General features: G+C 40.2%; 1 protein-coding gene across 1 annotated transcript in view; it reads right to left on the reverse strand.

The window, feature by feature from the left end:
* Znf407 (zinc finger protein 407) overlaps positions 1-27,992 on the reverse strand; it is a 422,868-nt gene that overhangs the window by 122,490 nt on the left and 272,386 nt on the right. Inside the window, exon 8 of the mRNA XM_028873874.2 lies at positions 4,447-4,625. Within this exon, the coding sequence (XP_028729707.1) occupies positions 4,447-4,625 (179 nt within the window). The remainder of the gene's footprint in view (positions 1-4,446; positions 4,626-27,992) is intronic.

A 27,992-nucleotide genomic window follows, 5' to 3' on the forward strand; every position in this document is an offset into this window, starting at 1 on the left:
TTGGGAAGAACAAAGACTCTTAGCAGCATTTAAGAAAATGAACTGATGACTGGCTGAGAAATTCCCATCCCTGAACTGTTAATTATTTTAGGAAGTCTTTTGTTAGAGTGAAGAACTAGGAGACTAGAAAACAAGGAATCCAGTCTGAAGGTTAAAAAGAAGAGGGAGAGGCTGAAAATTATAGACCTGTAAGTCTAGCATCTATATTAGGAAATAAATTTGAGATGATACTCATGGATGAGCTTAATGATACATTTGGAGAAGTACAATTTAATAGGAGTGAGTCAGCATGGATTTACCAAAGGCAATCATGTCAGAAAAAATTCCTTCCTTTTTATGTTGAAGTAATAATTGGTTTTTGTAAAGGAGAGCCAACAAAAAACTGTCAGGGTTTGCAGAGTTTGGGACTTTGTCATAAAATAAATCACTGCACAGGATGTCATGACATGTGTCAGAGCATCAAAGTAACAACCGGTAAGAAAGGAACAGGGTGGAGACAGAGGGCCACAACCCTGGGAAGGACTGCCCTCTGCAAGGCTCTGCAGAGCTGGGCACACAGACCTGACAAAGGAGAACTCAGGTGTCTGAGGGAGGACACCTGCATGTGGAGCTCAGAAGACAAAGGCTGAAGCTAGTTTACCTCAACAGTGGTCGATTAATTAAGCAAGTGGGCTGGGGAAGGATATCAAATCCAAGTATGAACTTGAGTAGAATTAAAAAATCAAGTAAGTATAGCTTAAATGGTACTGAATTAGTTATAATTAGAAAGCAAGACAAAAGGACATGAGGTTTTGATAATAGTCAAACTTCCCCATTCTAGAGTTGAATAAAACATACCATAAAAATATAAAAACTAACTTAGAGAAGAATATGAAAATATAGATTTGTAATAACAACACAGTAAACTCAGATCATATCACCCTGTACAGATAATGATTCAGGGTACTATTTAAATGACTATGTCTTAGTATGTAGAACTAATGAAAAATAACTTATATATGATGAAAAATACGGCATCAGAAAACTAAAAAAGAAAAAAGAAAAAAAAAAAACAAAAAAGGAAAGTACTAAATCATGTCTCACTGCTTAATCTTTCCTGAAAGAGCACACTGCTCTCTCACTGCCTTCAAGCTTCTCAGTTTCTCAAAGATAAGTGTGAACTCCAGGCAGGCCACATTCTCCTGGGGCTGAGGTGAGACTCTTGCCTCCGCAGCGGGAAGGGGGGTCAGCACAGTAATGACAGTTCTCTAGTCCTGCCATGATCTCTCCGTCATCTCCTGTGATGCCCTCTGCCCCATCTCCCTTTCCTTCAGCTAAGTTTACAGCATGCTAAGATGGAGCTACTGAAGAGAAAAGAACACACACACGAGTTAGTGTGGTCACTGCGTTGCCAACACACACACTCAGCTCTGTCTCAAGGTGCAGTGGACGCGTACCAAGCTTACTTCCGAGGAAGAGAAACGGCCAAGGTGCAATTGTTGAATCTGTGAGATAAAAGTCAAGGGACTTCTGAGATAAAATACATGGTCAAAAGAATTCTGACCACTTTAGATGGATGCCCATGTTGGGGGACTAATGTGATTACAATGTCTCATCCTACCAGAAATCTAGAAGTGGGCAGTACGTTTGTTAAAAAAGTACAGACTTTGCTTGGCTCACAGGAGAGCACCAGATGAATGTCTTCTGAATGAACACAGTCTGACCCGACTAGTGTTAAGAAACAGAATAGAGCAGCCATGGACACCTAGAGGAAAGCACACCCTGAGGCTAGGGCAAGAGGCTGATGTTGCCTATGATTATATTTCACTCAGAAATTATTCACAATGGACTTTTTGTGTCTAGCTTAGTTCATCCAATGATATGACTAAAAGATTTATATACCATTGCTGACTGTAGTTTTAATTCATTCATACATTTTCATTGATGCTGAGTATTCCTTTATGCTAGCATATAATATTATACACTCTACCCCATTCCTATATGTGTAGTTTTGTTTTTGGCTAGAGTGAATATATCAAGTTACATGAAATATGAATACTAAGTAAAAGATAGTGTTTTATGTAAAAGATTACCACTGAATACCAGATTAAAAACAGACTATCATGTGCTGCATATAGGTTAGCTGGTAGGGCTAGACTACATGAACACAAAATTATGGCAAGAGGTAAAGCTATCAACAGAAAAAGAACATTTCATTATCATAAGAAAATATACAGATATACCTCATCATATATGAGTTTGTATGTATGCATGTGTATATGTATGTATGCATGTACGTAAAACATCCTAAAATTCTATGTATCCAGTGATGTATCTTTAAAAAATGCAAAAGCCAAAGTTAACAGAATGAACTCACTGGATGAAAATACACTAATCCACAATAATAGGAAATGTACACTAAGTTTCCCACTAACAGCTGAGAGAAATGATATTTAAAAAATAAAACAAAACACAGAGCAGTGAGTGGTAAGAGGCTCAGATGGTAAGAGCATTCGGCATGCAAGCCTGGCAACTTGAGTTGGATCCTTAGAAGCCACAGCAGATGACCCCGACTCCTGAAAGCTGTCCTCTGACGTGCAGGCCTGTGCTGTGGCCTGCGCACACACTTCCCCACTCTCCCAACATCACACACACATGTGCCCTCACACAGTGATGCTCAGTGAAATGAAAGGGCAAACACCCCAGCAAGGACACAGGCACGGCAAACAATGCTATGAACACACCAGATGAGGCTGAGCAGCAAAAGCAGACTCTCCTCCCACTGGTAGCCTCTAACCTCTCACAGGCTATCTTGTCTACTCATGAACACGTGCCATGTGCTGGACACAAAGAGAAAACTAAGGCCATCCATTCATGAGCCTCATGCACACAGGGAAGTGGAGCAGTTTCATCAAATCTGTCCACAGCCAGTGAGACATCAAAGTCTACCCTTAAGTAGCGTCTAGCACCACTAGGACATGGGACATGTGGTCTGTCCCTCTAGCCTATGGGACTAGTTTATGGGACATAAAATGGACACGGATGCCATCTGTGAGGAGCTTCCTCCTTTCTTTGACAAGAGATACTTCACGTCAGACAGAGTCCATGGTAAGTGTATAGCTTAGGTGATAGCAGAGAGAGAGAGAGAAGAAGGGGGTGGGGATATTCTGGGCCAATCAGCTGGGGGAACAGTCACATGGGTTCCTCTAGGCCATGCAGTGTACATGCTTAACCCCTTCTAGGTCAGTACGTCCAGCACCTCTGCTGTACTGCTTTCATGCTGATGGAGAGCCCAAGGGTAGAGACAGTCAAAATCATCTAAGCTGACGTTATCTGTTTGTGTGAACTCTAGCTGATACACAGATTTTAAGATGTCTAAGGTGCCAACCTCACCAAAATAGAAAAAGTAGAGACCTTTGCTTTTGTTTGGTTCCCAAAACATCCCTGTATACAACAGAGCTCAAGAAATCAGCAACCCCATCATTACTTTAATATATAAAAACATTATTTTAAACTGAGAAAACTGAAAGAATATACCAGTACCAAACTTGGTACAGACCCACATTGTCATATGCATTAAGGTTATCCTAACTTAAATTATCCACAAAGTTCTCTTTTCTCTGATGTGGACATCATATGTGCAAAAATACATATCTTAAAACAGCCCAGTTTTTATAGAAAGGCCTTCCCTTGGTTTTCGTACACACACAGCTTGGCTTTACCAACCATGCTTATTCTAGTCCTGTCCACAGAGTATCTGAGCTAACCTTTCCATTGCATGCATCATACAACGGCACCCTCACAGATGTATACTAACTAATCCTTGGCATGGTAAAACCAGTCTGTCATGAGCCACATGGGCAAAGTGAGAAGCAGAGGTGACTAGCCGTCAGCTTCAGCAGACCAGGATACACTAGCTGTGTCTTCACATGGTGCTGTTAGGGCCACATCCCAGGACACTTCCCTACACTGACTTTAGGGGTGCATGCAGTGTCTCCTCCCACCTTCCTGCCACGGCTTGAGTCACTTCCCCAGCCACATTCTTCCAACTTCCAGGCTTTTATGGTAAAACAGTGGAACAAAGAATACAGTGGAACATTTTAAATCATAAATATACTGAAAGAATTAAGCTCTATCAATCAATAAAAACAAAGCTCAAAAGAAACTCTGATCAGTTTCTGACTATGTTTTAAACATTTGCTGTTAGCTTTGATGCCCAACAATAATTTTGTTAGATTTGTATATGTGATTAAAGTAGGTGAAAGGGCCTATTTCCATACAGAGTGGGGAAGGACCATGATGAGCTTCCATACAGGGCCAGAAACAGACTTGGTCAACATTGGATTCCATTCGTAGAAGTCACAGTTATCTACAAACAGCTTCCTAATTACTGTAGCAAATGAAATAAGATCTTGTTATTAAAAAACAAAACAAAACATAAGCACTTTAATGGTTTCCATTCCTTACCAGCATGCAAGTATGCGAGGTCAGGGTTCTCAATGTCAGGATGCTGCTCTTTCAAGTGGTTTCGAAATTCCACAGGGACGTTTGTCCCATAGTCACATTTTGGACAGTTGTACATCTTCACACCTTCATGTTTGCCAGTGTGTAAAATGTGTTTGCGGATATTCTCAGCACAGTTTGACCTATCAAGTAAGAAAGTAAATGGAATTAAGTCAAATACGTATCATTATGCCACAAATGCTGACACTAGCTGCTTCTGGCACCATCATTTCTATGTGCCTCGTGGTAACCAATCAATCACACAGTTAACGAGCAGGATCAGCCATACGATGATGTCAGCTCTAGAACCCAGTAGTATGTCCTAAGGTGGTCTTTTGCCTCAGCAATTCAGGTCTTTGCAGAGCTAGAGGCACAAAATCCCAGGCTTTCTTTACATTTAATATCAAATGATTCTGGTACTATTTGAGGACAGTGAAGGTGTTGGCTTCCACACCAGGGGTCTCCTACTGATAGAAAGGATGCTGAAATACAAGGGATTGAGAACCTTGGATCACAGTGACAGTCCTGCACCGAATCCAAGCTGTCACTGTGGAAGCTTCTGCCAGCACTACGCTCATGACAAGTAGAATATTCAGCAAACACGCACTCCCTTTAAGTTCAGTTAGAGTGGTTAATGTGGAAAAAGTAAGTCCCTCCAGGCCACGGAAAGCAAAGCTACTTTAGAAAGACACACATCAAAATGCTAATACAGCTAATACTGAAATGCTTTACTCTTTTTACTTTCCAAAATTACTTTAAATTTTACATCTAAAAATTGGAGGGGACTGGAACTGCCTGAACTGAATCTACCAGGCTTAACTCAATCCCCCGGTGAGTCTTTGCCCTGGAGGAGATGGGAATGGGGAGTAGGCTGGGGGAAGGCGGAGTGGGAGTGGGGTGGGGGGGGGAGGGCAGCGGAAGCGGGGAGGACAAGGGAATCCATGGCTGATATGTAAAATTAAATTAAATTATAAAATAAAATTTTAAAAAGTGTAGAAAATTATTAATAATTTAAGACTGAATGTGAGAGAAATAAATGTTGAGAATTATGATCTCAAAAAATTTAAAAAAAATTAATATCACCATGTGTGGGGATAGAACTGGAAATACAGAGATTTTCCAGCTAATTCCAAAATGCTTTGGGCCAAGGCTCGGCCATGCTGGCTATTAAATGCAGCTTTGAGCTTAGACAGACTATGCATAAGCTAGGTAATAAACAAATACATACTGCATTTCCCTTATATCACACTGATCATTAAGTCTGTTTTGCACATGAATTCCCTACTGCTAATCAACAATGAAAAGAAGAAGAACAGCTAGCTGTGTGTGCCACTAGCCTGGCGAAGGTGACACCACCACCTGCGCCTGTGCGGTCAGCATTAGTAAGGTCACTGTTACAGCTTAAGACAAACTGCCTTTCACAGGCTCACATGCTGAAGGCCGCTCCTCAGCTGACGGTGCTGACTTTGGAAGGTGCTGTGCACTTTAGAGGGCGGGCACACTTATTGTGTACTTTAGAGGGCGGGCACACTTATTGTGTACTTTAGAGGGCGGGCATACTTATTGTGTACTTTTACTTTAGAGGGCGGGCACACTTATTGTGTACTTTAGAGGGCGGACACACTTATTGTGTACTTTAGAGGGCAGGCACACTTATTGTATACTTTAGAGGGCGGACACACTTATTGTATACTTCAGAGGGCGGGCACACTTATTGTGTACTTCAGAGGGCGGACACACTTATTGTGTACTTCAGAGGGCGGGCACACTTATTGTATACTTTAGAGGGCGGACACACTTATTATGTACTTTAGAGGGCGGGCACACTTATTGTATACTTTAGAGGGCGGACACACTTATTGTATACTTTAGAGGGCGGGCACACTTATTGTGCACTTTAGAGGGCGGGCACACTTATTGTGTACTTTAGAGGGCGGGCACACTTATTGTATACTTTAGAGGGCGGGCACACTTATGTACTTTAGAGGGCGGGCACACTTATTGTGTACTTCAGAGGGCGGGCACACTTATTGTGTACTTTAGAGGGCGGGCACACTTATTATGTACTTTAGAGGGCGGGCACACTTATTGTATACTTTAGAGGGCGGGCACACTTATTGTATACTTTAGAGGGCGGGCACACTTATGTACTTTAGAGGGCGGGCACACTTATTGTGTACTTTAGAGGGCAGGCACACTTATTGTGTACTTTAGAGGGCGGGCACACTTATTATGTACTTTAGAGGGCGGGCACACTTATTGTATACTTTAGAGGGCGGGCACACTTATTGTATACTTTAGAGGGCGGGCACACTTATGTACTTTAGAGGGCGGGCACACTTATTGTGTACTTTAGAGGGCAGGCACACTTATTGTGTACTTTAGAGGGCGGGCACACTTATTGTGTACTTTAGAGGGCGGGCACACTTATTGTGTACTTTAGAGGGCAGACACACTTAGCTGGGTCACTGGTGGTACGAAGGGGGCTCCACCTTGCTTTGCAGTCTTCTCTATCCAGGGAGGGTTTCCTGCATCTCATCCTCAGTCACCTTCCTCCTGCTAAACTGCTTCTTTCACATCAAGTATCATTAGTGACGTAAGAATCACTAGAGTAGTAATTTTACAGAAAATCAAATAAGTATAGCAAAGAAAAGTTGATTCCTGAAGTAACAGTCTAGTCCCTTCCTCTTCCTCTTCCTGTCTCCTAATTACCATGAAGTGAACATCCATGGTGTGCTCCCACTGTGTGACGCTCTGCCTCTCCACAAGGTCCAAAGCCATGGATCCAGCTAATCTTGGAAATGTAAACCTTTGAAATTGTGCACTGAAATAAATCTTTCCTCCTGCTAAACTGCTTCTTCCACATAAAATATCACTGACATAAAAATCACTAGAGTAGTAATTTTACAGAAAATCAAATAAATATAGCAAAGAAAAGTTGATTCCTGAAGTAACAGTCTAGTAAGTAGTTATGGTTTCTCTTTGGAGAGCCCATTTGGATTCAAGACATTAGAACAGTTCCTTTCACATGGCAATTTTCCAGCACAGTACACAGAAAGAAAGGACTGCAAAACCACCCAGATGTACAGACACCCTTGAGATCAGGCTAAAGGTAGCCCAACAACACCAATATCCCCTCTATGTTAGTAAAAATGAAGAAGATAACAGGGCCAAGGTTCCAGAATGAAGGAGCCATAAACTATTTGTTTTACTCAAGTGAATAATGAACTTATACTGAGTTTATCACTCAAACGTCACTTTGCCTGATATACATATAAGGGTAATTAGCAAAACACCTTTCCTGCAGACTGGCTGTACGAAGCCATACTACCATGGATACATGTGCATGCAAGATGTCCTCTGATCATCCCCTGCTAAGAACCACAAAGCAAGCACATTGAGGACAGAAGAGGCACAAACTGAGGGGCTAGGACTTTTATCTTTGAATTCCCCTCTTTTGTCATCAGAATCTCTACGTGCCAAAGAGTTTATTCCTGGCCCCAACTATCTCCCTCTGCACCCTGTCTTCAGCAAAGCTAATTTATGAGGAATAAAAATTATTAGAAATGTGCTAAGGAGTTCTATGCATACTTTCAATACTCAGATGAGCTCTCTGTCTCACGTGACTGAGGACGAGATCCAGGACACCCTCTCTGGATAAAGAAGAATGCAAAGCAAGAAAGGCATAAGCACCTGCCCTGGGATAGAACAGGACAGTTGAGGAACCCTGGTTCTGGACCTGCGGGAAGATGTGTTCTACATCCCATCCTCCCCCTGGAGATACTTCTAGCCACTAGGCTGCTGAGGGGCAGAAGACTTAGGCGTGAGGTCAGGCAGCCCAGACTCCATTTCCAAACCATAGATGCCTACGATCTCTATGGAGGGCTCTGTGATCTAAGACAAATGCTTTAATTCTGAGGTCCTGGTCCCTTAACTATAAAGTAAGGCTAAGAGTTTCAAATCACATATACCTTGGATTTAATCTTCATAGAAAGGCAAATGCCATGCACACAGTTTCACCAGGATCTAAGAGTGGTTCAAAGCTGCCCGTTGGTTCACATTTGGACCCCAGGTCTTCTGAGTTAGCATGGAGGAACAAAGGGCAAGTGTGGAGCCCAGGAGCCCAGGCTCTGACACACAGCAAGCAGGTGCTACCAGCAGAGACAAGCCACTGAACTGAGCATCTCATGGAGAATGCTGGCACCTGTGCCTGTCACTTCTAAACTCAATGGCTACAATTCCAGGTTACAATGACTACCAGGTGGCTCACAGCTGAGGAAAGACACCCGGATACTCAGCAGGAAAAAAAAAATGCTTTGCCACTGTGGGAGTGCAGAAGGAGATTTCTTTAATGGCTCCGAAGGTTGAGGTAATCACTGAGGACTTGCCAGGACCAAAACCCCAAATACTGCTTTGTTAAGAACCACATTTAAGAGTTTTAATTTTAAATTAATTCTTTGAAAATTTTATGCATATTCATTCCCTAATCCTTCTGGATCTACCCCCTGTCCCCACATAGCCCCACTTCTCCTTCCCCAACTTTATATCCTTTAAATTTTTAATACGTTGCTTAGTTAATTTATTGCGTGTGGATGCATCCATGCTACAGTGGGTGTGTGAGTGTCTGGAAGTCAGCCGAGGACTTCTCTCCTTCTACGATGTTCATCCAAGTAATCCAACTCAGGTTCTCTGATATGGTAGTAAGCACCTTTACCTACCAGGCCAATTCACTGGCCCCTTTTGTTCTTTTCTAACCCACTGAGTCCAATTTGTGGCCGTCCATATACTCATGGTAATGGTATACCCTTAAAGAAAATGAACTCTCCCTCCCCTAGAGGCTATCAGCCAAAAATAGAATTGAATAAGATAACCGTCTTAGGGTTTCTACTGCTCTAACAGAACACCATAACCAAATGTGGTTTATTCCATTTACTCTTCTACATCACAGGCCATCATCAAAGCAAATCAGGGCAGAAACTCAAGCAAAACCTGGAGGCAGGAGGTGAAGCAGAGGCCTTGAAGGGGTGCTGCTTGCTCCTCATGGCATGCTCAACCTGCTTTCTTACGTACCCAAGAACTATCTGCCCAGGTGTGTAACACCCACAATGGACTGGGTCCTTCCACATCAATCACTAATTGAGAAAAATACCCCACAGGCTTTCCTAAAGGCCAATCAACTGTGGTTCCCTTTCCTCAAATAACTGTAGCTTGTATCAGGGTGGCAAAGAAGAAGCAACAAATGAACAAAAACACCAGGACAATTCATCTTCGTCTGCTATACACTAACACAGTCCTATTAAGCATAACCTTTCTTTTTTTGCTTATCCCCAAGATGTGGTGTTCATCTTAACACCACAACAAAAAGCATAGTATATCTTTAAAAGCCCCCCAGTCTTTAAAAAGTAAAATATTTTAAAAGTCAGTCTCTTTAAGACATGCAAAGTCTCTCTCAAAGTTCAAAGCCTCTGTAAAGCAGCCAACCTCTCTCTAAAATATCCAGTCTTCTTGAATTTCCAAAGACTCTAAAATCAAAGTGGCTCACTTGTGGACTCGTGTAAAAATCAAGCACCCAAGTTAAATACTTTCTTACTTCATAAAGAAGAACTGGGACACAGTCACAATCAAATCAAAGCAAAGCACAGTTTAACAAGATAAATATCTCTGTGTCCAATGTCAGGGTTGAAGTCATGATTTTATAGTTCCAAGGGGCCTGGCAGTCCAGCATCTCTGCCTCTGCTGTTCACAGCACACACAGTCTGTCTGGTAGGCTCAGGCTGGCTCCACTCCCCAGGTGCTGCTGCCCTTGGTTGGTATCAGATGGTACTGACATCTCCAAAGTCTTAGGGTCTCTGCTGCAACTGGGCTGTACCTTCACCAATGCCTCTCTTGGACTGTCTTCAGGGACACTGGCCCTGCCACTAGATACTAAACATCAATCGTGGGGCTTCTACTGCAACTGAGGATACATCTTCACCAATGGCTTCTCAAAGTACCAAGCCCCAGCTGCTCTTCACAACCGCTTCACTCCTTCAAAAGCAGCTGGGTTGACTCTTACTATTATCAAGTACAGCCTTGATGCCATCATGACCACAGTTTCTGTGTGCTGACACCAAGGAAACACTTCCCAGGAAATTTCACCTCAGTGATGTTGACTGATTCTTAACCACAGATGATTCATTAGTCCCAGGCAACCAGCATCAATGCCCAGCAAAGCAAGGTTTGACTTTTGCAGTGCTGACTTCCTGCTAGTCACAGTCAATTCTTCAGTCCCACAAATTCTTAATTCAAAATATGGCATGGTCTTGATACAGTCTTTTTTTTTTTTTTTTTTTTTTTTTTGGTTTTTTGAGACAGGGTTTCTCTGTGTAGCTTTGCGCCTTTCCTGGAACTCACTTGGTAGCCCAGGCTGGCCTCGAACTCACAGAGATCCGCCTGGCTCTGCCTCCCGAGTGCTGGGATTAAAGGTGTGCACCAACACCGCCCGGCCTTGATACAGTCTTTATGGGACTCATAAACTTCCCTTTAAAACATCACAAGTCAGGCCTCCATTGTCTTCATTACCATCTGCATTATCATCTAAGTTCCCACAACAGCTCATCAAACTCTGCACACTCAATCGCTTTTCTAGCAAAAAGTTCCAAAGTCTTTCCATAATACCGCCCCGCCCCCAAACACATGCTCAGGTTTGTCATACCAATACCTCATGACATTACCAATTTCTGTCATAGGGTGTCTATTACTGTAACAAAACACCAAGAGCAAAAACAAATTTGGAAAGAGTTTATTTTTCTTACACTTGCATTAGTGAAGGAAGTCAGGACAGAGGGCTGCTGTGGAATAATCCATCTGTACACTGTAAATATGTACTGCTCTTATTGTTAATAAAAAGCTGATTGGCTAATAGGTGAGCAGAAAAAGATTGGGCACGACAGACAGTCTAAGACAGAGAGAATGCTGGGATGAAGAGGGCGGAGTCACAGGAGTCACCAACAGACACAGGGAGAAGTGAGATGAGCATACAGTACTAGGAAAAGGTACTAAGCCACATGGTAGGCCGAGATAAAAACATATGGGTAATTTAAATGGAAGAGTTAGCCAGTAACAAGCCTTAGCTATCAGCCAAGCATTTATAAGTAATATTATTTGGGAAATGGCTGCCAGGACAGGAACACTTATGCCTGCAGGGGCCTGCAAGCAAGAACTGGAGCAGAGACCACAGAGGAAAGCTGCTTTCTGGCTTTCTCCTCATGGCTTGCTCACTCAAACTTCACATGTCTAGGAAAGCTGAAAACAGACCCAAGAAGACTTCTCCCAAGGACTATGGAAAGAGAAAACAATTATAGGAAGGAGAATTTGATCAGCAGAAGTGATGAGAGATTTCTAGGATTTGTGGAGCTGCCTGCAGGTTGTACAGAAGGATCCAGGGATGAAGCTTTTCTGAGTTTTCCTTTCAATTATGTTGTGATGCACTTCTTAGAGATACAGCTGCTTCTGAGTCATCCTTGCTCCTATAAGTAACCCTTCACCAACACTCTTCATAGCAACCACAATAAAAATTCACTGGTTTACCAAGTTGGACTTTGGTGCAATTGTTACTTTGGTCTGCCACAGTTTTCCTTTCTGGGTGAGTAGATGTGTGTGAGTGTTTCCCCATGAAGAGTTTTTCATGCAACAAACATGTACTAAAAGCAATTAGAAATGTGCTTAAATGTAGACACACTCATATATAAACAAAGAAAATTACCTCAAAGAGATGTTGTTCAAATATTTCTGTATGCATATAGTATAAATTCACACTGGTGCTTAGAAAAAGTCCATGAATACTAAACAGTGATAGTCTGAAAAGTGGACTGGAAGTAGATATAGTGATCCAAGAGACATGAGAAACCTCCTCACAGCTAAATCTATTAAAGGAGAGAATATTGATGTGCTATTTATAATTAAAAGATGGAAGATCCTAAATTTATAGTAATACCAAGAAAAAAATAAGTGAAATGATGTACTTTTGAAAATTATACTTATGAAATCATCATCAAATTAAGAGGAATGGCTTAGAAGTGACAACTAATTTCAGAAAGCAAACAGGACTTATTCTATGCACAGTCATGGGTTAAAATATTTTCTGACAAAAGAAATCACAATGAATTCCAGATAGAGAGCATTATATAGCTTCAAAAATTGTAGTAGTTAAAAGTGATTTAAATGAATATAGGTACTAAATATCTAAAGAATGAACATAAATATATGATGACTTAAGTGTGAAATTGACCTAAATTATCCTAAAGAAAGAGGAGTGTTTGGAGTAGAAACAGTCCACTCAAATATATGAAATATAAGGAAGCATACATCCACGTAGAATATGCACTTGTTAACATACATATATATATGCATATATGTATGTATGTATTTAAAATTATTATTTTAAAAGACATATTTCTTTGAAATATTGCTTGCCCAAATTATGTTTATAAAATAATCACACACACATATTTTATAAGCAAAGGAATCAATATTATTCTATCTGAACCCTTGAGAGTATGTTATTCCCGTCTCTCCTTCAGTTTGAGAGTCAGCACATTGAATCCCAAGGTGATATTCTAATCAGGCATTACATCTGTGACCACACAGGTACAATGATGTCACATCTTCATTTGTTCTATAGCATAATAGGAATGCCACATAACAATCAATGACTCTACTTTTCACACTTCTTTTCCCATAGCATCCTAGCACAAAATCCAATATTACTGTATATAGTATCTGCTTCTTTGTTAAATATTGCTTTAGAGAAAAAAAACTGTGTCTTTTATTCAAACATAAGGAAGGCTGGGATCATAAAGTCAAATATAGATTTCAGCACACAAATACTGCAAAATTTTCCAAATCAAAAACCATAAATATAACAAAAATGTATTGGAAATAATATATAAGATCTGCATGAAAGATTATAAAGTCCTCTTCAAAAAGTTCTGTTCTCAAGATGCCAACAGATGTTATGAAGTACTCTGAACACAAAAGTAGAGAGGTAGGGAGGCTCCTTATTCAGGTTAGGGCAACACTACACACTGCATTCTACCCATGAAAACTCACAATGTATACTGCAATAAAAATTTCTGAAAGTTTTACTTTCAAAATGTTTATTTAAAATATTTATTTTATTTTTAATTATGTATATAAGCATTGGAGTAGAGGTCTGTGAGTGCAGATGCCTCCATAGCCAAGAAAAGGGTGTTAGGTCCTCTGAAGCTTGAGTTACAGGTGGCTGTAAGCTACTTGGTGTGGATGGTGGAAACGGAACTGGTCCCTGAAAAAGCAGTAAGATGCTCTTAGCCCCTAAGCCATCTCTCCAGCCCCAAAGTACGTTTACTTTTGTTGAGCAATTTGCTTCCAAACTTTCTGATCACAGAGTAGTACTTTATGTGCACACTGTCTCATAAGGCTGTCTCAATGATTAACGTAAACAATCTAAACATGAAGGGACAATAAGAAAAACACTCATTTTTTTTTTTCTTACTGGTACTACAGCTAGTTTTGTTATTAGACGAAATGCGCCACAAATACCTGGATAGTTATCAGCAACTGTTTTTACTGTATATAAAAAGTGATTTTAATTTGTTTGAATAAAAACAGACTCACTCCAACAGTCATAACTGATATTGAGCACACATGAGGTATCTATCATACCTGCAAAGTTTATTAGACAAGAACACACATATTTTCAGACTGTTCAAAAGATTTTAAACTCATTCATGAAAATAATTACTATCATTAAGTCCTAAAATAATTATAACAAACTAAACAGTAAACCCTTATTTATGTAAGTGTCTAGAAAGCAGGTTTTACAGAATCTTTGTAATAAAATTTCAAATGAATAGAGTATTCAAAGAAAACCTTTATATCAAGAGAAAAGGCCGTCCTATTTTCAAGTTAGTATTACCTAGTCATAAGCTCCTTGGGTAAGCCATTAGCCCAAGGAAGACAACAAAAGGTTCCATAGAGGAGAGTCCAAAGCCTGCAACAGTCGTAGGGGAAGTGAGCTCCCTGCATGCTCTGTGGTTTGTCTCACAATCTGGGTAAGACAGCTTGAGAATCACACACATTCCATTACCACTTTCGTTCTCATTGAGGACCCAAAAGGAAAAAAAGAGAATAATCTGAGATTACTGATCCATCACCTGTGCTGCTTAAATTTAAAGTTCATTAAAATCAGGAAGAATAAAGAAATTCTTGGGGTTTGAAGCGATGGCTCAGTGCTTAAGGTCACTGGCTGCTCTTGGAGAGGACCCAGACTCAGTTCCAGCTCCAGTATGGCAGCTTATAACTGTCCGTAAATCCACTTCTAGAGAATCTGGGGCCCTTTTATGACCTCTGCAGGCACTGCATGAGCAAGGTACCCAGTCATACATGCAGGCAAACCATAAATAAACAACAAATAAACAATAAATAAATAAATACATCTTAAAAAAATTCAGACTCCCATGTCTACTATGAAACTTGTTGTCATAGATGCTCAGCATATAAATGGCACTTGGCGTGCTCAACCAAGGGCCACAGGGGACAGAGCAGAGCACAAAGGAAGACACACATAACGGGATCTATGATACAGTGGTCTGTCAACAGCAAGTCACACGGGGGTGGGAGGGTGGGGTCTTCCTCCTTTCTTCCCACTCCCGTTTTATTTTGTTTTTGTATTGATAAACTTTTTTTCCTGAAGTAATGACTCCCCTCTGCTGCCCTGGCTCACCTTAAGTTCCTAAGTTCAAGCTATCCTTTTACCTAGATACTCAAGTCACTATGAATACAAGGACATGCCATGTACACGATTCTTTTTGTCCTGACCACTTCAAATTAAAAGCTGTTTGGGCTGTAAAACTTAAAAGCAGAAAAAAAAATATAGAAAGAAGAACAGAACATACTTTTATAATATTGATTGGAGTTTTCCTGAAAGAAATTTAAAATTCACATGCTACCAAAATACCTAAGAAATGTTCCCCCTAAGAGTTAAGTTGCCATGTAACTTGTACTATAAATAATAGATATATAAAATAAACATTACATATATAAAACATACATAAACAGGTGACTATTAAAGATTATAAAAGAGTACTTTTGATTAATTTTTAAAATATAAAATTCTCCAGCAAGATAAAGAATGAATAAATGGTACATAAATGGAGATATATAAATGTTTATGTGCACAGGATGGAGACACCAAAGGCACACAGGTTGACATCTAAGCAGACTAGGAACTTCAAAGATCAGAAGCAGAAAATGACCACTACTGCTAGCAGTGCAAGGAAGGAGAGCTAAGGCCAGCCGGAAGGAAGGCTTGACTTCCGAACACAGCAGCAGGTCTCACAGGTCAGTCGCAGGGCTGCTTCTGTTCATCCGGAATACACCCTGGAAAGGCCAGCTCTTCTCTAGCAGTGCCACAGAGTTCTGCAGAATAATGTCTCCCACTGAGAAGCTGGGCTTTGGTCCAGAGCTAACAGGTCTTGGAGGTGGGTGCAGGGGAAAAGCTCTGGCTATTGCACAGGATTCTGAACATCTTCCCCAACTGAGAAGGCCTGCTGTGCGCAACACCTGATTTTCTACATTTGTTAACAAACAAACAAAAGCCATCTCTATTAAACCGAATAAAGTACTGAGATAGAAAGACTCCTAAAAAGTAATATTAAGTTAAAAGAAAATCTAAAAATGGTGCATTATAGGTTCCTTTCAGCATTTCAAACATAAACACATGGTTAAGGTATTAATGAGTAAGATGCCCCATTAATTTTAATGATAATCATTTTTATGTCTAATACAATGTTTTCCATATCTAAGGAAACTTGGGATTTGCTTCATATATTTTTGGATCACCAAGATTACTCATGGTAACATCTTTGTTACACATGTGAAGTGAATCTGATCACAATACAATTTCAAAAACAACTGGATTATATAGTACTTTGTAAAGTGGAAACATTCAATATCATGGAAGAAATGCCATGCTGACTTCTGCTGGGAGAGATGTGCTGAAGACAGGACACTCAGCTTCTCTCAGCCAATCTGAGGGACTTAAGAATCATAGCACAAAATGAGAAGAAGTGAACTAGAAGCAGGAGGAGGTGACCACACTCCAACAAGGATAGAATGTGTGTGTGTGTGTGTGTGTGTGTGTGTGTGTGTGTGTGTGTGTGTGTGTGTCAGGGGGCACATAGTAGAACATGCTATCTCTCACAGGAACAAGAGCCTGCTAAGAAGTGAGGCAGGGAAAGGCCAGTTAGGTCATCTGTAGGAGTCCACAGGGCAGAAAGGACAGGCTGGGGGTGGGGTAAGTGGGAAGATGCTGGCCTTTCAAACTACCAATTACAAACAGTAAAACGCATGTACAAAAGAGGTAAGTTCTAGGAGAGTGTTGGCAAGTTAGATATTTAAAAACAGTGGATGGGCCAACAAGACAGCTCTGTGGGTAAAAGTCCTTGCTATGAGAACCTAAAGACCTGTAATTAATCCTTGGATTCCAAGTTAAGGTGAAAGGAAAGAGAGAGAAAGAGAGAAATGACTCTACAAATTTGTCCTCTGATCTCTATGCATGTATGGTGGCATGTGTGCTCCATCTTCCACACAAACTGTGCAGACAGACATACAGACGTACATACAGACATACATACATACATACATACATACATACATACATACAGGCAGGCAGATATGCACACACACTCACACACCCTGGGCAGGGGAACCACTAATGGTAAACAAATGATTATATGCAAACACAATTATAGGAGGCCAGATCACTGATCTTTTTGAGGCACCTGAGGTGATCCTGAAGTAGGTTCTTAGAAATACCTTCTGTAACAGTAAATTTCAACTGGAAAATGTCTCTATCATTCTGCTTTAAATTTATGAAAAGCTTCCCTGAAACTGGTAGTTTTCTATCAAATAGAAAAAAAATTTATTAGATCAGTTAGTTATATTTTTATTTTGTATAGACTGTAAAAACCTTTTGAAATCAGTTCTTATAGCAATACAAATAGAGATGCATTCCCTCCAGGGAGCTGAGTGGCAAGTGAGAGCTACAGACAAGTGATTCTGCTGAGGTGCCTGAGGAGACCTGTGTAAGTGTCCTAGGACACACAGAGTACACACAGCACTAGGTCTGATTTCTGTGAATATTGTTTAAACTTCTTTACTAACTTCCATGGATTCCAAGTGATTCTGATGAAAATCCTTACTAAAAATTCACTTAGCCATCAATGTGGCAACTGCCTGTGAGGCATGTTGACTACCATATCCCACTGTGAATCTTGTTGCTTTACCATTTGTTTCCCACACTCATTTCCATTGAAATTATCATTCATTCATTTCTGCTGATGGTATCTATATCCAATGAGAGAAACAATTTACTTTAGATCTAACACCTTGGGGGCTGGAGAAATGGCTCAGAGGTTGAGAACACTGGCTGCTCTTCCAGAGGTCCTGAGTTCAATTCCCAGCAACCACATGTTGGCTCACAACCACCTATAAAGAGATCTGGTGCCCTCTTCTGGCCTGCAGGCATACAGGCCAGCAGGATACTGTATGCATAATATATCAATCAATAAACCAACCAATCAATAAATCAATCTTAAAAAAAAAAAAAAACTAACAACTTCATTTCAACCATCCACTCTATTGAGAAACAACAGAAATCATAAGGAGGAAATAGTAGCTGCCAGAACTGGGTGTTTTTCTCTGTTAGAAACCCAAATTATACATCAGAACTTTGTACATGTAAAATTGCACATAAGTACTTTGGGAATAGGACACACATTATGTTGTAAAACACAAATTAGAGCTGGGCCGCCCACATCTCAGGAAGGAAGTAGAGCAAGCCCTGAAGAGCCTAGACTCCTTTAGACCCAAGCAGGAAACATTGCATCAGGATTCCCACCTCCTAATTCATGATACTTCATTAGTAAGATGGCAAACAAAATCAAACCAACTCAAGCCAACAAGGTAGACAATGTGTACTGAAAACGAAGCTCAGATGTTGTGTGGTGTGCACTGATGCCAAACCACCAGTCCAAATGGCTCCATAACTGTGTGCAGCACAGAGTAGAGCCTGTCCTTTGGTGAAGGAGGCCTCAGACTGATGCTTGTGGGGCTTTGGCAAAAGGACCTATGTGGCCAGAGAGGTCTGCCATCTGTTAGTGAGACATACTATGTAGGTTTTCACTGTAGGAATTCCAAGTCTTCAAGCTGCTGATGACTATGTGTCTGAAAAGGAGAAAAGGGCTATGGCACGCAGAATGTCCTCCTCACAAACCTAAACACAATGACATTTTCATAAAGTAGAGCCATTGCTGCTTGAGGCTCTGAATGTGAATCTGTCCCACCTGGTCCACCGATTCCTCCTGCTAATCTAATGTCTAGGTAGTACTGACTGCTGAGATCTTCTTTCCATTGTTATCTTGCTACTGTTGATAGAAACAGAGATCCCCGATGCTTCATGCCTACATATCAACTGTTTTCAGGTTTATTATTCTTCCCATTTCTCTATTTATGATGAGTATATGAGGTGGGCTACAGATACAGGTGCAGCTTAGTTGGGGGGGCACTTATGCAGCATGTGTAAGACCCTGGGTTCTACCTCTGTCACCACAAGAACAAAGAAACAGGCAACTACCACCAAAACTCACATGAATTACATAAATAATCCTTTTACAAGTTGAGCTTGAAATAAACTACCTAAAACTCAATACTTTCCAATTCAAGTAATTTAAATATATACATATATATGTTAATAAGTGATATTTATGGCAAATATCTAATTTTTGCAGTTTTACAAATTCAAGGTAAAATAAGTGAAAATTTTATTGAGCTGAACAATTTATTTCCCTAGTACCTTTAATAGTCTGAGCTAGAGCATAGCTTTATTTAGGACAGTTTAAAGATGCTTAAGGGAAAAAAAAAAAAGGCTAGCTGTCAATAGTAACCGGGGTATCCATGCAGAAAAGCAGAGTTTAGTGGGACATCCGGCGGACCTGGGCACACAGACCATCTCACACCCATAGACTTGTACAGGCTATGTGGTGGGGACGGAGCTGCCATTCAAAGTTAGAGACTGCTTACAAGGCTGAAAGGAGAATCCATCCCGCACAGCTGGGACACCCAGGAACTGGCAGGCAAGTGCCCAGTATGGGACCGGAGTCAAAGTAGCACACCTGGAAGGAAACTCCCTCTCTCGCTGTTCTCACATGTTTGTAGTGCACAGCCACAATGAAAGGAGAACTGACTTAGCAATGGGAAGGTCGCTGAAGGAATCTTCTCCTACTTTTAACTCTGTGGCTTATAAAAACATACTTGTCAAATATTAAACTTAAAATGAATAATCTACTAATTTAATTATTTTATAAAAAAAATGGAATCTTTTTATAATTCTAAAGTTAAGTGTTTAGCTTTGAAGAAAAAAGCAATAGAAAGAATCAATGAGGACCAGAACCACTGAATTTATCTAATAATCTATGACCAGTTGCACAAAAATGCACCCTGTAATCCATTTAAAAATAATAACTGGTTCATTTCAACCCCTGCACACAATGCTTCCCTTTGTCCCTTGTAAGTCTCTCAAATGTCTTATTTTAAAGGAATATATAGTACTCCCGGAAGACATTTTCCCATTTCTATTCTCTCCGACTCCTGCGAGCCCTTGTTCTGTGTGATAAGGCAATCTCCTCCGGGATCTGAGCTGTGTAGTTTCGCACCACGAGTGACAAGGACTCGACTTGAATAACTGCTGTGCGCAGGTTGTAATTATGTCAGCTGGAGTGTTGAACAAGGGGACTGATTAATGTGAGCCCTGGCCCAGGCGCAGTCCCTATCAAAACCTCCGCGCGGGCCAGCAGTGGGGACGGGTTAAAGCAGAGAGACAAAACATGCAGCATCGCCCATGATAGATGAATTGCTCCAACAGTCTCAGGCAGATGTTCCCGGACAGTATAATATACAATTACTCTGCCTTATCACCTTCCCAGGGACAATAAAGCTTCCTCCTTCTATAGCTCATGTGAGTGAAGGCAAAATTAGTTTTACTTTTACAACACTGACTCACTTATCATGTTGCCTTGATTGTGCTTTTACAGCTAAAGAAAACATATATTCCACTTTTAAACTCCAAAGAAAAAGACCTTAAAATAAAACTGAAATCTTGTTTGAAGTCTCTTTTACATTAGAGATACACTGTTTTAAAAGATTGTTTTGTTAAAAAAAATAAAAGAAAAGTAATAAAATATGTGTGCATATGTAGTTAAAAACAAGTACAGACATATAACTCAGGAAGATTTGGATTGTATAATCATTACATTCATAACATCATTTTTCAAAAACCAAACAGAAATCATTAATTAGAAACAACATGTAATTAAAAATACGTATGTGCTGATATGGGCTACAGACATGAGCACAGTTTCCTGAGTCTGAGTTGATTCCCAATGACACAAGCACACAACCACTGCCCTTTTCTCATTCTTCAGGCCTCTTCTCAGGAAGGCTATGTTCACCGAGGAAAAGGACGGTTGCTTTTGCAGCCATTTTAATAAAACACAGCAAGAGTGTCAGAGCGAATCCACTTCTGGAGAAATACGCTGTTTCTATCACCTTTGTTTGTAATTACAGAAATGGTGCTAAAAATGTGTGCAGAGGTATACTAAACAGAATCTTCTCAATGGGCAAAAAGAAATGAGCCTTTGAGTTTTAAAGCTTATAACTTGTTATAAAATAAGTTAAAGCCCCATGTCCAGCCATAACAGCCTTGTGTTGATCATATTTATAACAAGACAAAAATGACAGAAATTGTAACAGAATCAAAGGATAACCAGACAACACGTGAGTGAATGCACAAACAGCCAACATCAGCCTGTGGGGTGATATACATGACTTATTTCCACTTTTTAGTGGTCTAATACAGCTGCCGCCAACACTCGGCAGTTATAATACACCCTAAGTCATGAAAACAAATCATGTCCCTACCTCACCCTGAGGAGTGATCTATCTGCTTTCTCTTTCCATATTATACAGCCACTAACTCCAATGCTCATAAGATCCTTATTACATTTCTCTTAGTATGGCAGACCCCAGTCACACTGTATGTTCCGAGAAATCTGGCAGTTTATAGAAGCCACAGCAAATTTAAAAATAATTTTCAAAAGAAGTTTTAGCAGAATATATTACAGAAAAAAAATATACTTCTCATTGGTGAAGACGTTTTATGATGTTCCAGTAATTAATTGGGATAAGGCAAACAAAAGGTAAAAGCAAATGGAACAGGTTGTAAATGTAAGAAAGAGTCCAGTGTCATTACAATAAACAACTCTGTATACTGCAATGGGCTTATGATGTCATCAGAGTGCTCTGTTAGATTTACTGATGTTAGAAAAACGGAGACAACACAAATTATTTAGAACAAGAAAGATGTCATATTTTAAAACTACATTTAATGAGTGTTCATTAAATGATCACAGAACTGTTAGGTAGCAGCATGCAAAGTTTTAAATAAAGACAATTAAAGCCTTCTGTATGGATGCAAGGAAGGCTCCAGAGAATGCAGTTCTCCGGGTGGGTATGATGAGAGGAGGCAAAGGACTGTATTCCCCTCCGTGTCTAGTGTCTGTTCATGTAACTTTGAAAGCAACAACGCCAAATTTGGTGCTGTGTGGCACCCCACAGCATATGAACTTCATTAAACAGGTTGCTCAAAAGGCAACAAGGGCAAATAAAATCAAGTTCCAAAGTGTGACCAGAGAAGCTGCTGTTCAGGGGTCCCTATCACTCCTGCCCTTGGTCCCATTTTCTTTGAACTCCAAGAAACATGCATTCTCGTTCTAGCTTTACTGAAGCTGGCCATCCTCAAGATCTAGAACCTCAGAACCAGGTTCCACACTCACACTTCATTCCATTTCCTGCATGACTGCTTCTTGCTGTGACCCCTCTTTCCTGGAGGTTCCTTTTCAATTCTCCCAGACTATTCTCAATCACACATGTACTGGCTAGCTGTCCTCTCTGATTATTCGCACCCCCATATTTTCTAAAGGCAATTTTATTGACATTACTGCTATCAGGTTCCACACTGATGAGTACTGACATGTGTTCACATGGAGCTCCTGAACGTTGGAAAAGCAGGGTGCCCCAGAACACACTTCCTGTCACATTCCTAAAGGATATTTCCTCTCCAGAAGAGAGAGTCTCAGAGATGCCATCATTCACAGAGGCTCTCTGGCCAATGCCCTGAAGGACAACTTCTTTGTTCGCTGCCTGTCTCTATTTGATCATCAGGTGGGAATGTACCCATCTTCACACTGGCTCCTAACCTGGCCTCATTTTCTGTCTGCACCTTTGCAATGGTATTCCAAATGATCTCCCATCTTCTGTTATTTCCCTCTGATTTATTTTTTTGTAGCCCACCAGAGATTTCATAATAGAGGGATTGAGGACATCATTTACTGGTTCACATGCTCCCTGGCCACCAGTGCCATCTGCGCTGAGCATATCCTCTCCAGCACGAGCAGTGCTGGTGCTCAGGCACTTCTCCCATGGCATAATTCCCTCTGTCCTACAACACAGGCTTCTTGGAGAGAGAAGACAACTTGAAATTGAAGAAACGGTATATTTTAGGGATATAGCATGATAGAACTTTACTTAAAAAATATACAGAAACTAACATTCTGAGTTTGGGGTAGCAAAATACATTTCCTAAGTTAAAATGTCATCTATTTTTCACTTCAAACACTGTAACCCAAGAAACAAATTATATTATATAAGTATAAGCTTTCAACATATACTACATTTGTCCCAATGGGAAAATCCAAATTTGTTTTATGGCATTTTCATATTTGTTTAAAGTTACAACTTCAGACTGAAGAAACAAAACACTGAAGAAAGGACCATGAAAAGTTAATCAGCACACATTCCAAACCACACAGTGAAAACAGCATTCGAATACAAGGATGGGCGCAGTGCAAGATGGAGGCCTCTAGCCAGGGCCAAGCCAAAGTCATAAACACTGAGAAATGGCATTTATGGAGGTAGAGGAAAGATTAATATTGTAGGGAAAATACCAGGTGACATATTAGCTATGGAAGAGTAAATTCTGGCTTATTTAAACTATGCCTCATTTGGAGCTATTCAATAAATGACAGTATCAGGCAGTTTTTCAGTGTGGACCATTTTTTACAAACAGAGTAAGAAAATAATGTAAGTATTAAAAACCAACAACGAGTTGGTGCTATGTTCTAATAAAAAAGACAGAGCTCCAAATAAGTAGAAGAAGATAAGGCATTGTCTGCTGTGGGATGTTCTTTATGTTAAATGTGTTGCTCTGATTGGTTAATAAATAAAACACTGATTGTCCAGTAGCCAGGCAGGAAATATAGGCGGGACAAGAAGAGAGGAGAATTCTGGGAAGTGGAAGGCTGAGGCAGGGAAAGGCTGCCAGCCACCGCCATGAAAAACGAGATGTAAGCCACAAGCCAAGTGGCAACTTATAGACTAATAGATATGAGTTAATTTAAGATATAAGAACTAGATAACAAGAAGCATGCCACAGCCATACAGTTTGTAAGTAATGTAAGTCTCTGTGTGTTTACTCGGTTGGGTCTAAGCGGCGGGACTGGCGGGTGAGAAAGATTTGTCCTGACCATGGGCCAGGCAGGACTGGAGAAAACTCCAGCTACAATTGCCTGTACAGAAGTGTTAAAGGAAAAGACCACGTGCTGACATGTTTCATCATCTTGCTCTACAAAAGGAGTTCAATCCATCGGAAGAGGCTACTACAGAAATTGCCGAGAGAGGATGAGGACCCCAACACAACGTTGTCTCAGAAAGGGGCTCCATTACCATTTTCCAAACACTCAAAGATTTTCTGCTTTTGTTTTTCCCATGATGCTCATGTAGGTCCCAGAGAGACACTATTTCAGAACATGTTGAAACAAAGGAGAAGAGAACAGAATGATACATTTGGAATCCTAGAATTCTGAATGAACCAGTAAAAACTTATTAATTTTTAACACCCATCAAAGTCACTGTTTTTTGAATGCCAGGGTGATGATACATACAATACTCTATTGAGTGTTGACAGCTCCTCCATGGAGTTACAAATATGTGCCTAACAAGCTTTGTGGCATGAACTTTCTTCTAACTGCTGGGGATAGAGACAGTGACATGGGAAAGTGTTTTGTTGTGTGATAATAACCCTGGTGTCTGAGGAATAAATTATTATGCAAGAGACTATTGCCCCAAAAATATTTTCTATTTTTTTCATCTCTAAGGCCTTGCTCTCTATCACAATACATACAGATATATCTAACTACCACCCCAGGGACTGTCCATAGTAATTCCTTGTAGAAAGACCATCCCTAAAGATAGCTTTGGCCCTCTATTAATGACTGAAATTGGGATTCAACAACAGCAGGTTAAATAAACATGTTTATCTCGATTCTACTTTAAGAGACAGCAGAGGGAGTGTGTGGTCACTTTGCGTTGGCGATGGCTCTTCTAATTAACCTGTGATCTCAGTGCCGCTCTAGCTGCATCAGTAAGCACAACCCTCTCCTGTGCCGGTGAACAGAAGGGGGCCAGGAAGACTGGCTTCATTTAAAGAGAAAAAACCATTTGTAATTCTTAATGCTACAGAGTCTACTATGATTCCATGGATCAGTTGTTAATATTTATTACATTTTTGGAATAAAAGTATCAATATTAACCAAAGTGGAGGGATAAATTATGGGCTGAAACAGCATATAGCCTGCCAGGGGGATACATATGATTTCAAGTCTATCTATATAGGTTTGTGTGTTACAGCAAAGGCAGTGAAGTGTGAGTAAGACAAGCTGTGTGTGAAGACAATGTCAGACAGAACAGGATTGACAACACAGTCCAACTAAAACACAACTGGAGCAGCGGCATGGGTGCACGGGATGGAGACGAGCAGGAGCTGCTTCCCACGGGGAACTCACTCTCTGTGAACGAGACACAGCTGACAGAAAGGCAAGTCAAGACTTCCACACGTGCAACCTTCGAGATCATTCCTGGATGGATAAAGTTAGGGACGTTGGCTTCATTCTGTGAGGGAATACCTAAGAAAATTCCACTGACACTTACCAGAAGCTTCTACCCACACGGAACTAGCACTCAGTCAAATGCTAGGAGACGACTGAAGCAGCATTTCTTCACTACACTGACACCTGCCTGGGAAGGGCAGGACTGTGCAGGTGGGAAGCACTCCAGGGCGATCTGCATGCAGGTGCGAACTACTCAGTCTGACTGATGCACGTTTTCTAGAAGAAATCCAGACTTGAAGGAAGCCATGCACTCACCATTACCTTATCAAAACTATAAGCCCAACCTAGGCTTTTGGTCTTTCAGAATAACGTATGAGGCTCTATCATCTAAAGTCTGAACCATCAAGAGGAGCAGCCAACAGAGCAACGGGGGCGGAGGAAACTCAGGGAAGGACAGAAAAGCAGCAGAACATTACTTAAGACAAAAAAGTTTGACTCAAAGTTTCTTGTGATCTGAAGAGGAGGAACTATTTTTAATTAGTGGAAGTAAACGAATAGTTTTAAATGTATATTATATCTAATATTAATGCCAGATATTTTTATTTTATAATTTTTATGACTTTTGTAATTTGATAAAATTAAATTAAAATATTTAATGCTAATCCAGAGTTATTTGAAAATAAATTGCTCGATTCATTTCACATGTCTAATTTCATTTTTTTCTCTTCTATACAACCATTTTTTCCCTCTCTTACTATTCAGGGGTAAAGCCGAGCAGCACAGGAAGCCATGGGAAGGAAAATAGGAACCGTCTCAGGAGATGATCCAAAAGGAGAAAATTACCCCCTGTGGACTCTGTCTCCCTAACTCAGGATGCTGCAGACACAAATCCCAGACAAGAACAATGAATCCTGCTGTATGCTGAACTGGTAACGACACAGTGCCATAAACATTTGTCTTATATTTAATTATGTGTAGTAACACTGTTCCTAAATGAGTGTTATCATCCATAACCTAAAAACATGTTTGCAATTGACATATTTTATAGAAATGCATATATCAGAAATTAAAATAAAATTTCAAGTGGAAGATCGTAACTCTAAGGATTTGGTTAAGTATCTTAAAACTTCCCAAACATGTCAAGTTTTAATTAAAAGTAAAACAAAATTCCGCTAAGCTAAAAATATTTATCCCCGAAGTTGCTAGTGTGGGCACAGACTCCAAACACTTTGAGCAGCAGCCAGGCCTAGTGCTGCGCCAGATGCCGGCTGGAAAAGCTAAGTAGAGTCAGACGAGCAAGGGCAGAGAGCCTAGAGTGCACAGGAGAGACCTGCTAGTGGAGACACAGCTCTGTTAGTGAGGATGGGCCATCAACTGTCCTTCACTTCTTCCTCATGCAAGAAAGAAAGACCGTCTTGAGACAGGAAACTAAAGTGATAACCACATCTCCAGAAAATCCTGGCCGAGTGTTAAATCAGTCATCAAGCAAGAAGACAAAATGTAGAATTAATTCCTGGAGTTTAGCAAAACAACAGTGAGTTCTTAATGTGAGATGGAAATTGTAGAATTTAGAATTTATTGCTTAGCATCATGAGATACAATTATTTCTACTGGGGAATACTTTCATGCAGTGAATTAAAAAAAAAAGTCTGTGCATGAATTAAAACACTAAGAACTATTTTACAGAGCAAGGCACAGCTAAGTTCAGCGGGGCCAGGACAGGTAAATTTGAGGAAAACTTAAGTGAGACCTGGAGGACGTTTCAAGTTCAATAACAGGTACACAATGAAATGGCCCTAAATTTGTTTTCTGCAATTTAATAAACAAGATTTAAAGTACTTAAGACTCCCCTTGCCACTTTGAATAGTGTAGTAGGATGAGTTCCATATGCTGTTGTAGTTTTTAGTGTACTATCTCCCATATCTCCCACATAAATCTTACCGAAACAAAAGAAAATTCTATAGGAGTTTAAGCTCCCCCAAAAACCAACCAAACAAACAACTCAGCGGTAGGCACTTCAGTAAATTCACCTACTATCATATTCAAGCCAATATCAGAAGTAAAATAGAAACCACTCAGTCACAAATCTGATGGGCAAGTAGAGATTTTATATTATTAAAAACAATACTCTGCCACAGGAAAGGTCGGGCTGTCTCTTGTTAATATAGAGATGACAACACAGAACAAAAGGAAAGAAAATGAAGAAAAATGTTAAGACTGTTTCATTTTTGTGTAAAAACAAATCTAAGATTTTGCTACATAAATAATACAGTAGGACTGTGTGCTATGTGTCTAAATTTAGACTTTGAAATTATAATGTGGAGTAATTAATGCTAAAAAGTTATGAAGTTATGATGGAATACACTGATGTGTAATGGATTAGACTTCTGGATATTTTAGACAGGAAAAGCAACAGAAAGGGGTCCATGTTTACATATAAATAGAATGAGATGTCATTGCCTAAATTAATAATGCAAACTTGAAAAA

Source organism: Peromyscus leucopus, chromosome 19 (genome assembly GCF_004664715.2).
Source record: "Peromyscus leucopus breed LL Stock chromosome 19, UCI_PerLeu_2.1, whole genome shotgun sequence".
Taxonomy (NCBI): domain Eukaryota; kingdom Metazoa; phylum Chordata; class Mammalia; order Rodentia; family Cricetidae; genus Peromyscus; species Peromyscus leucopus.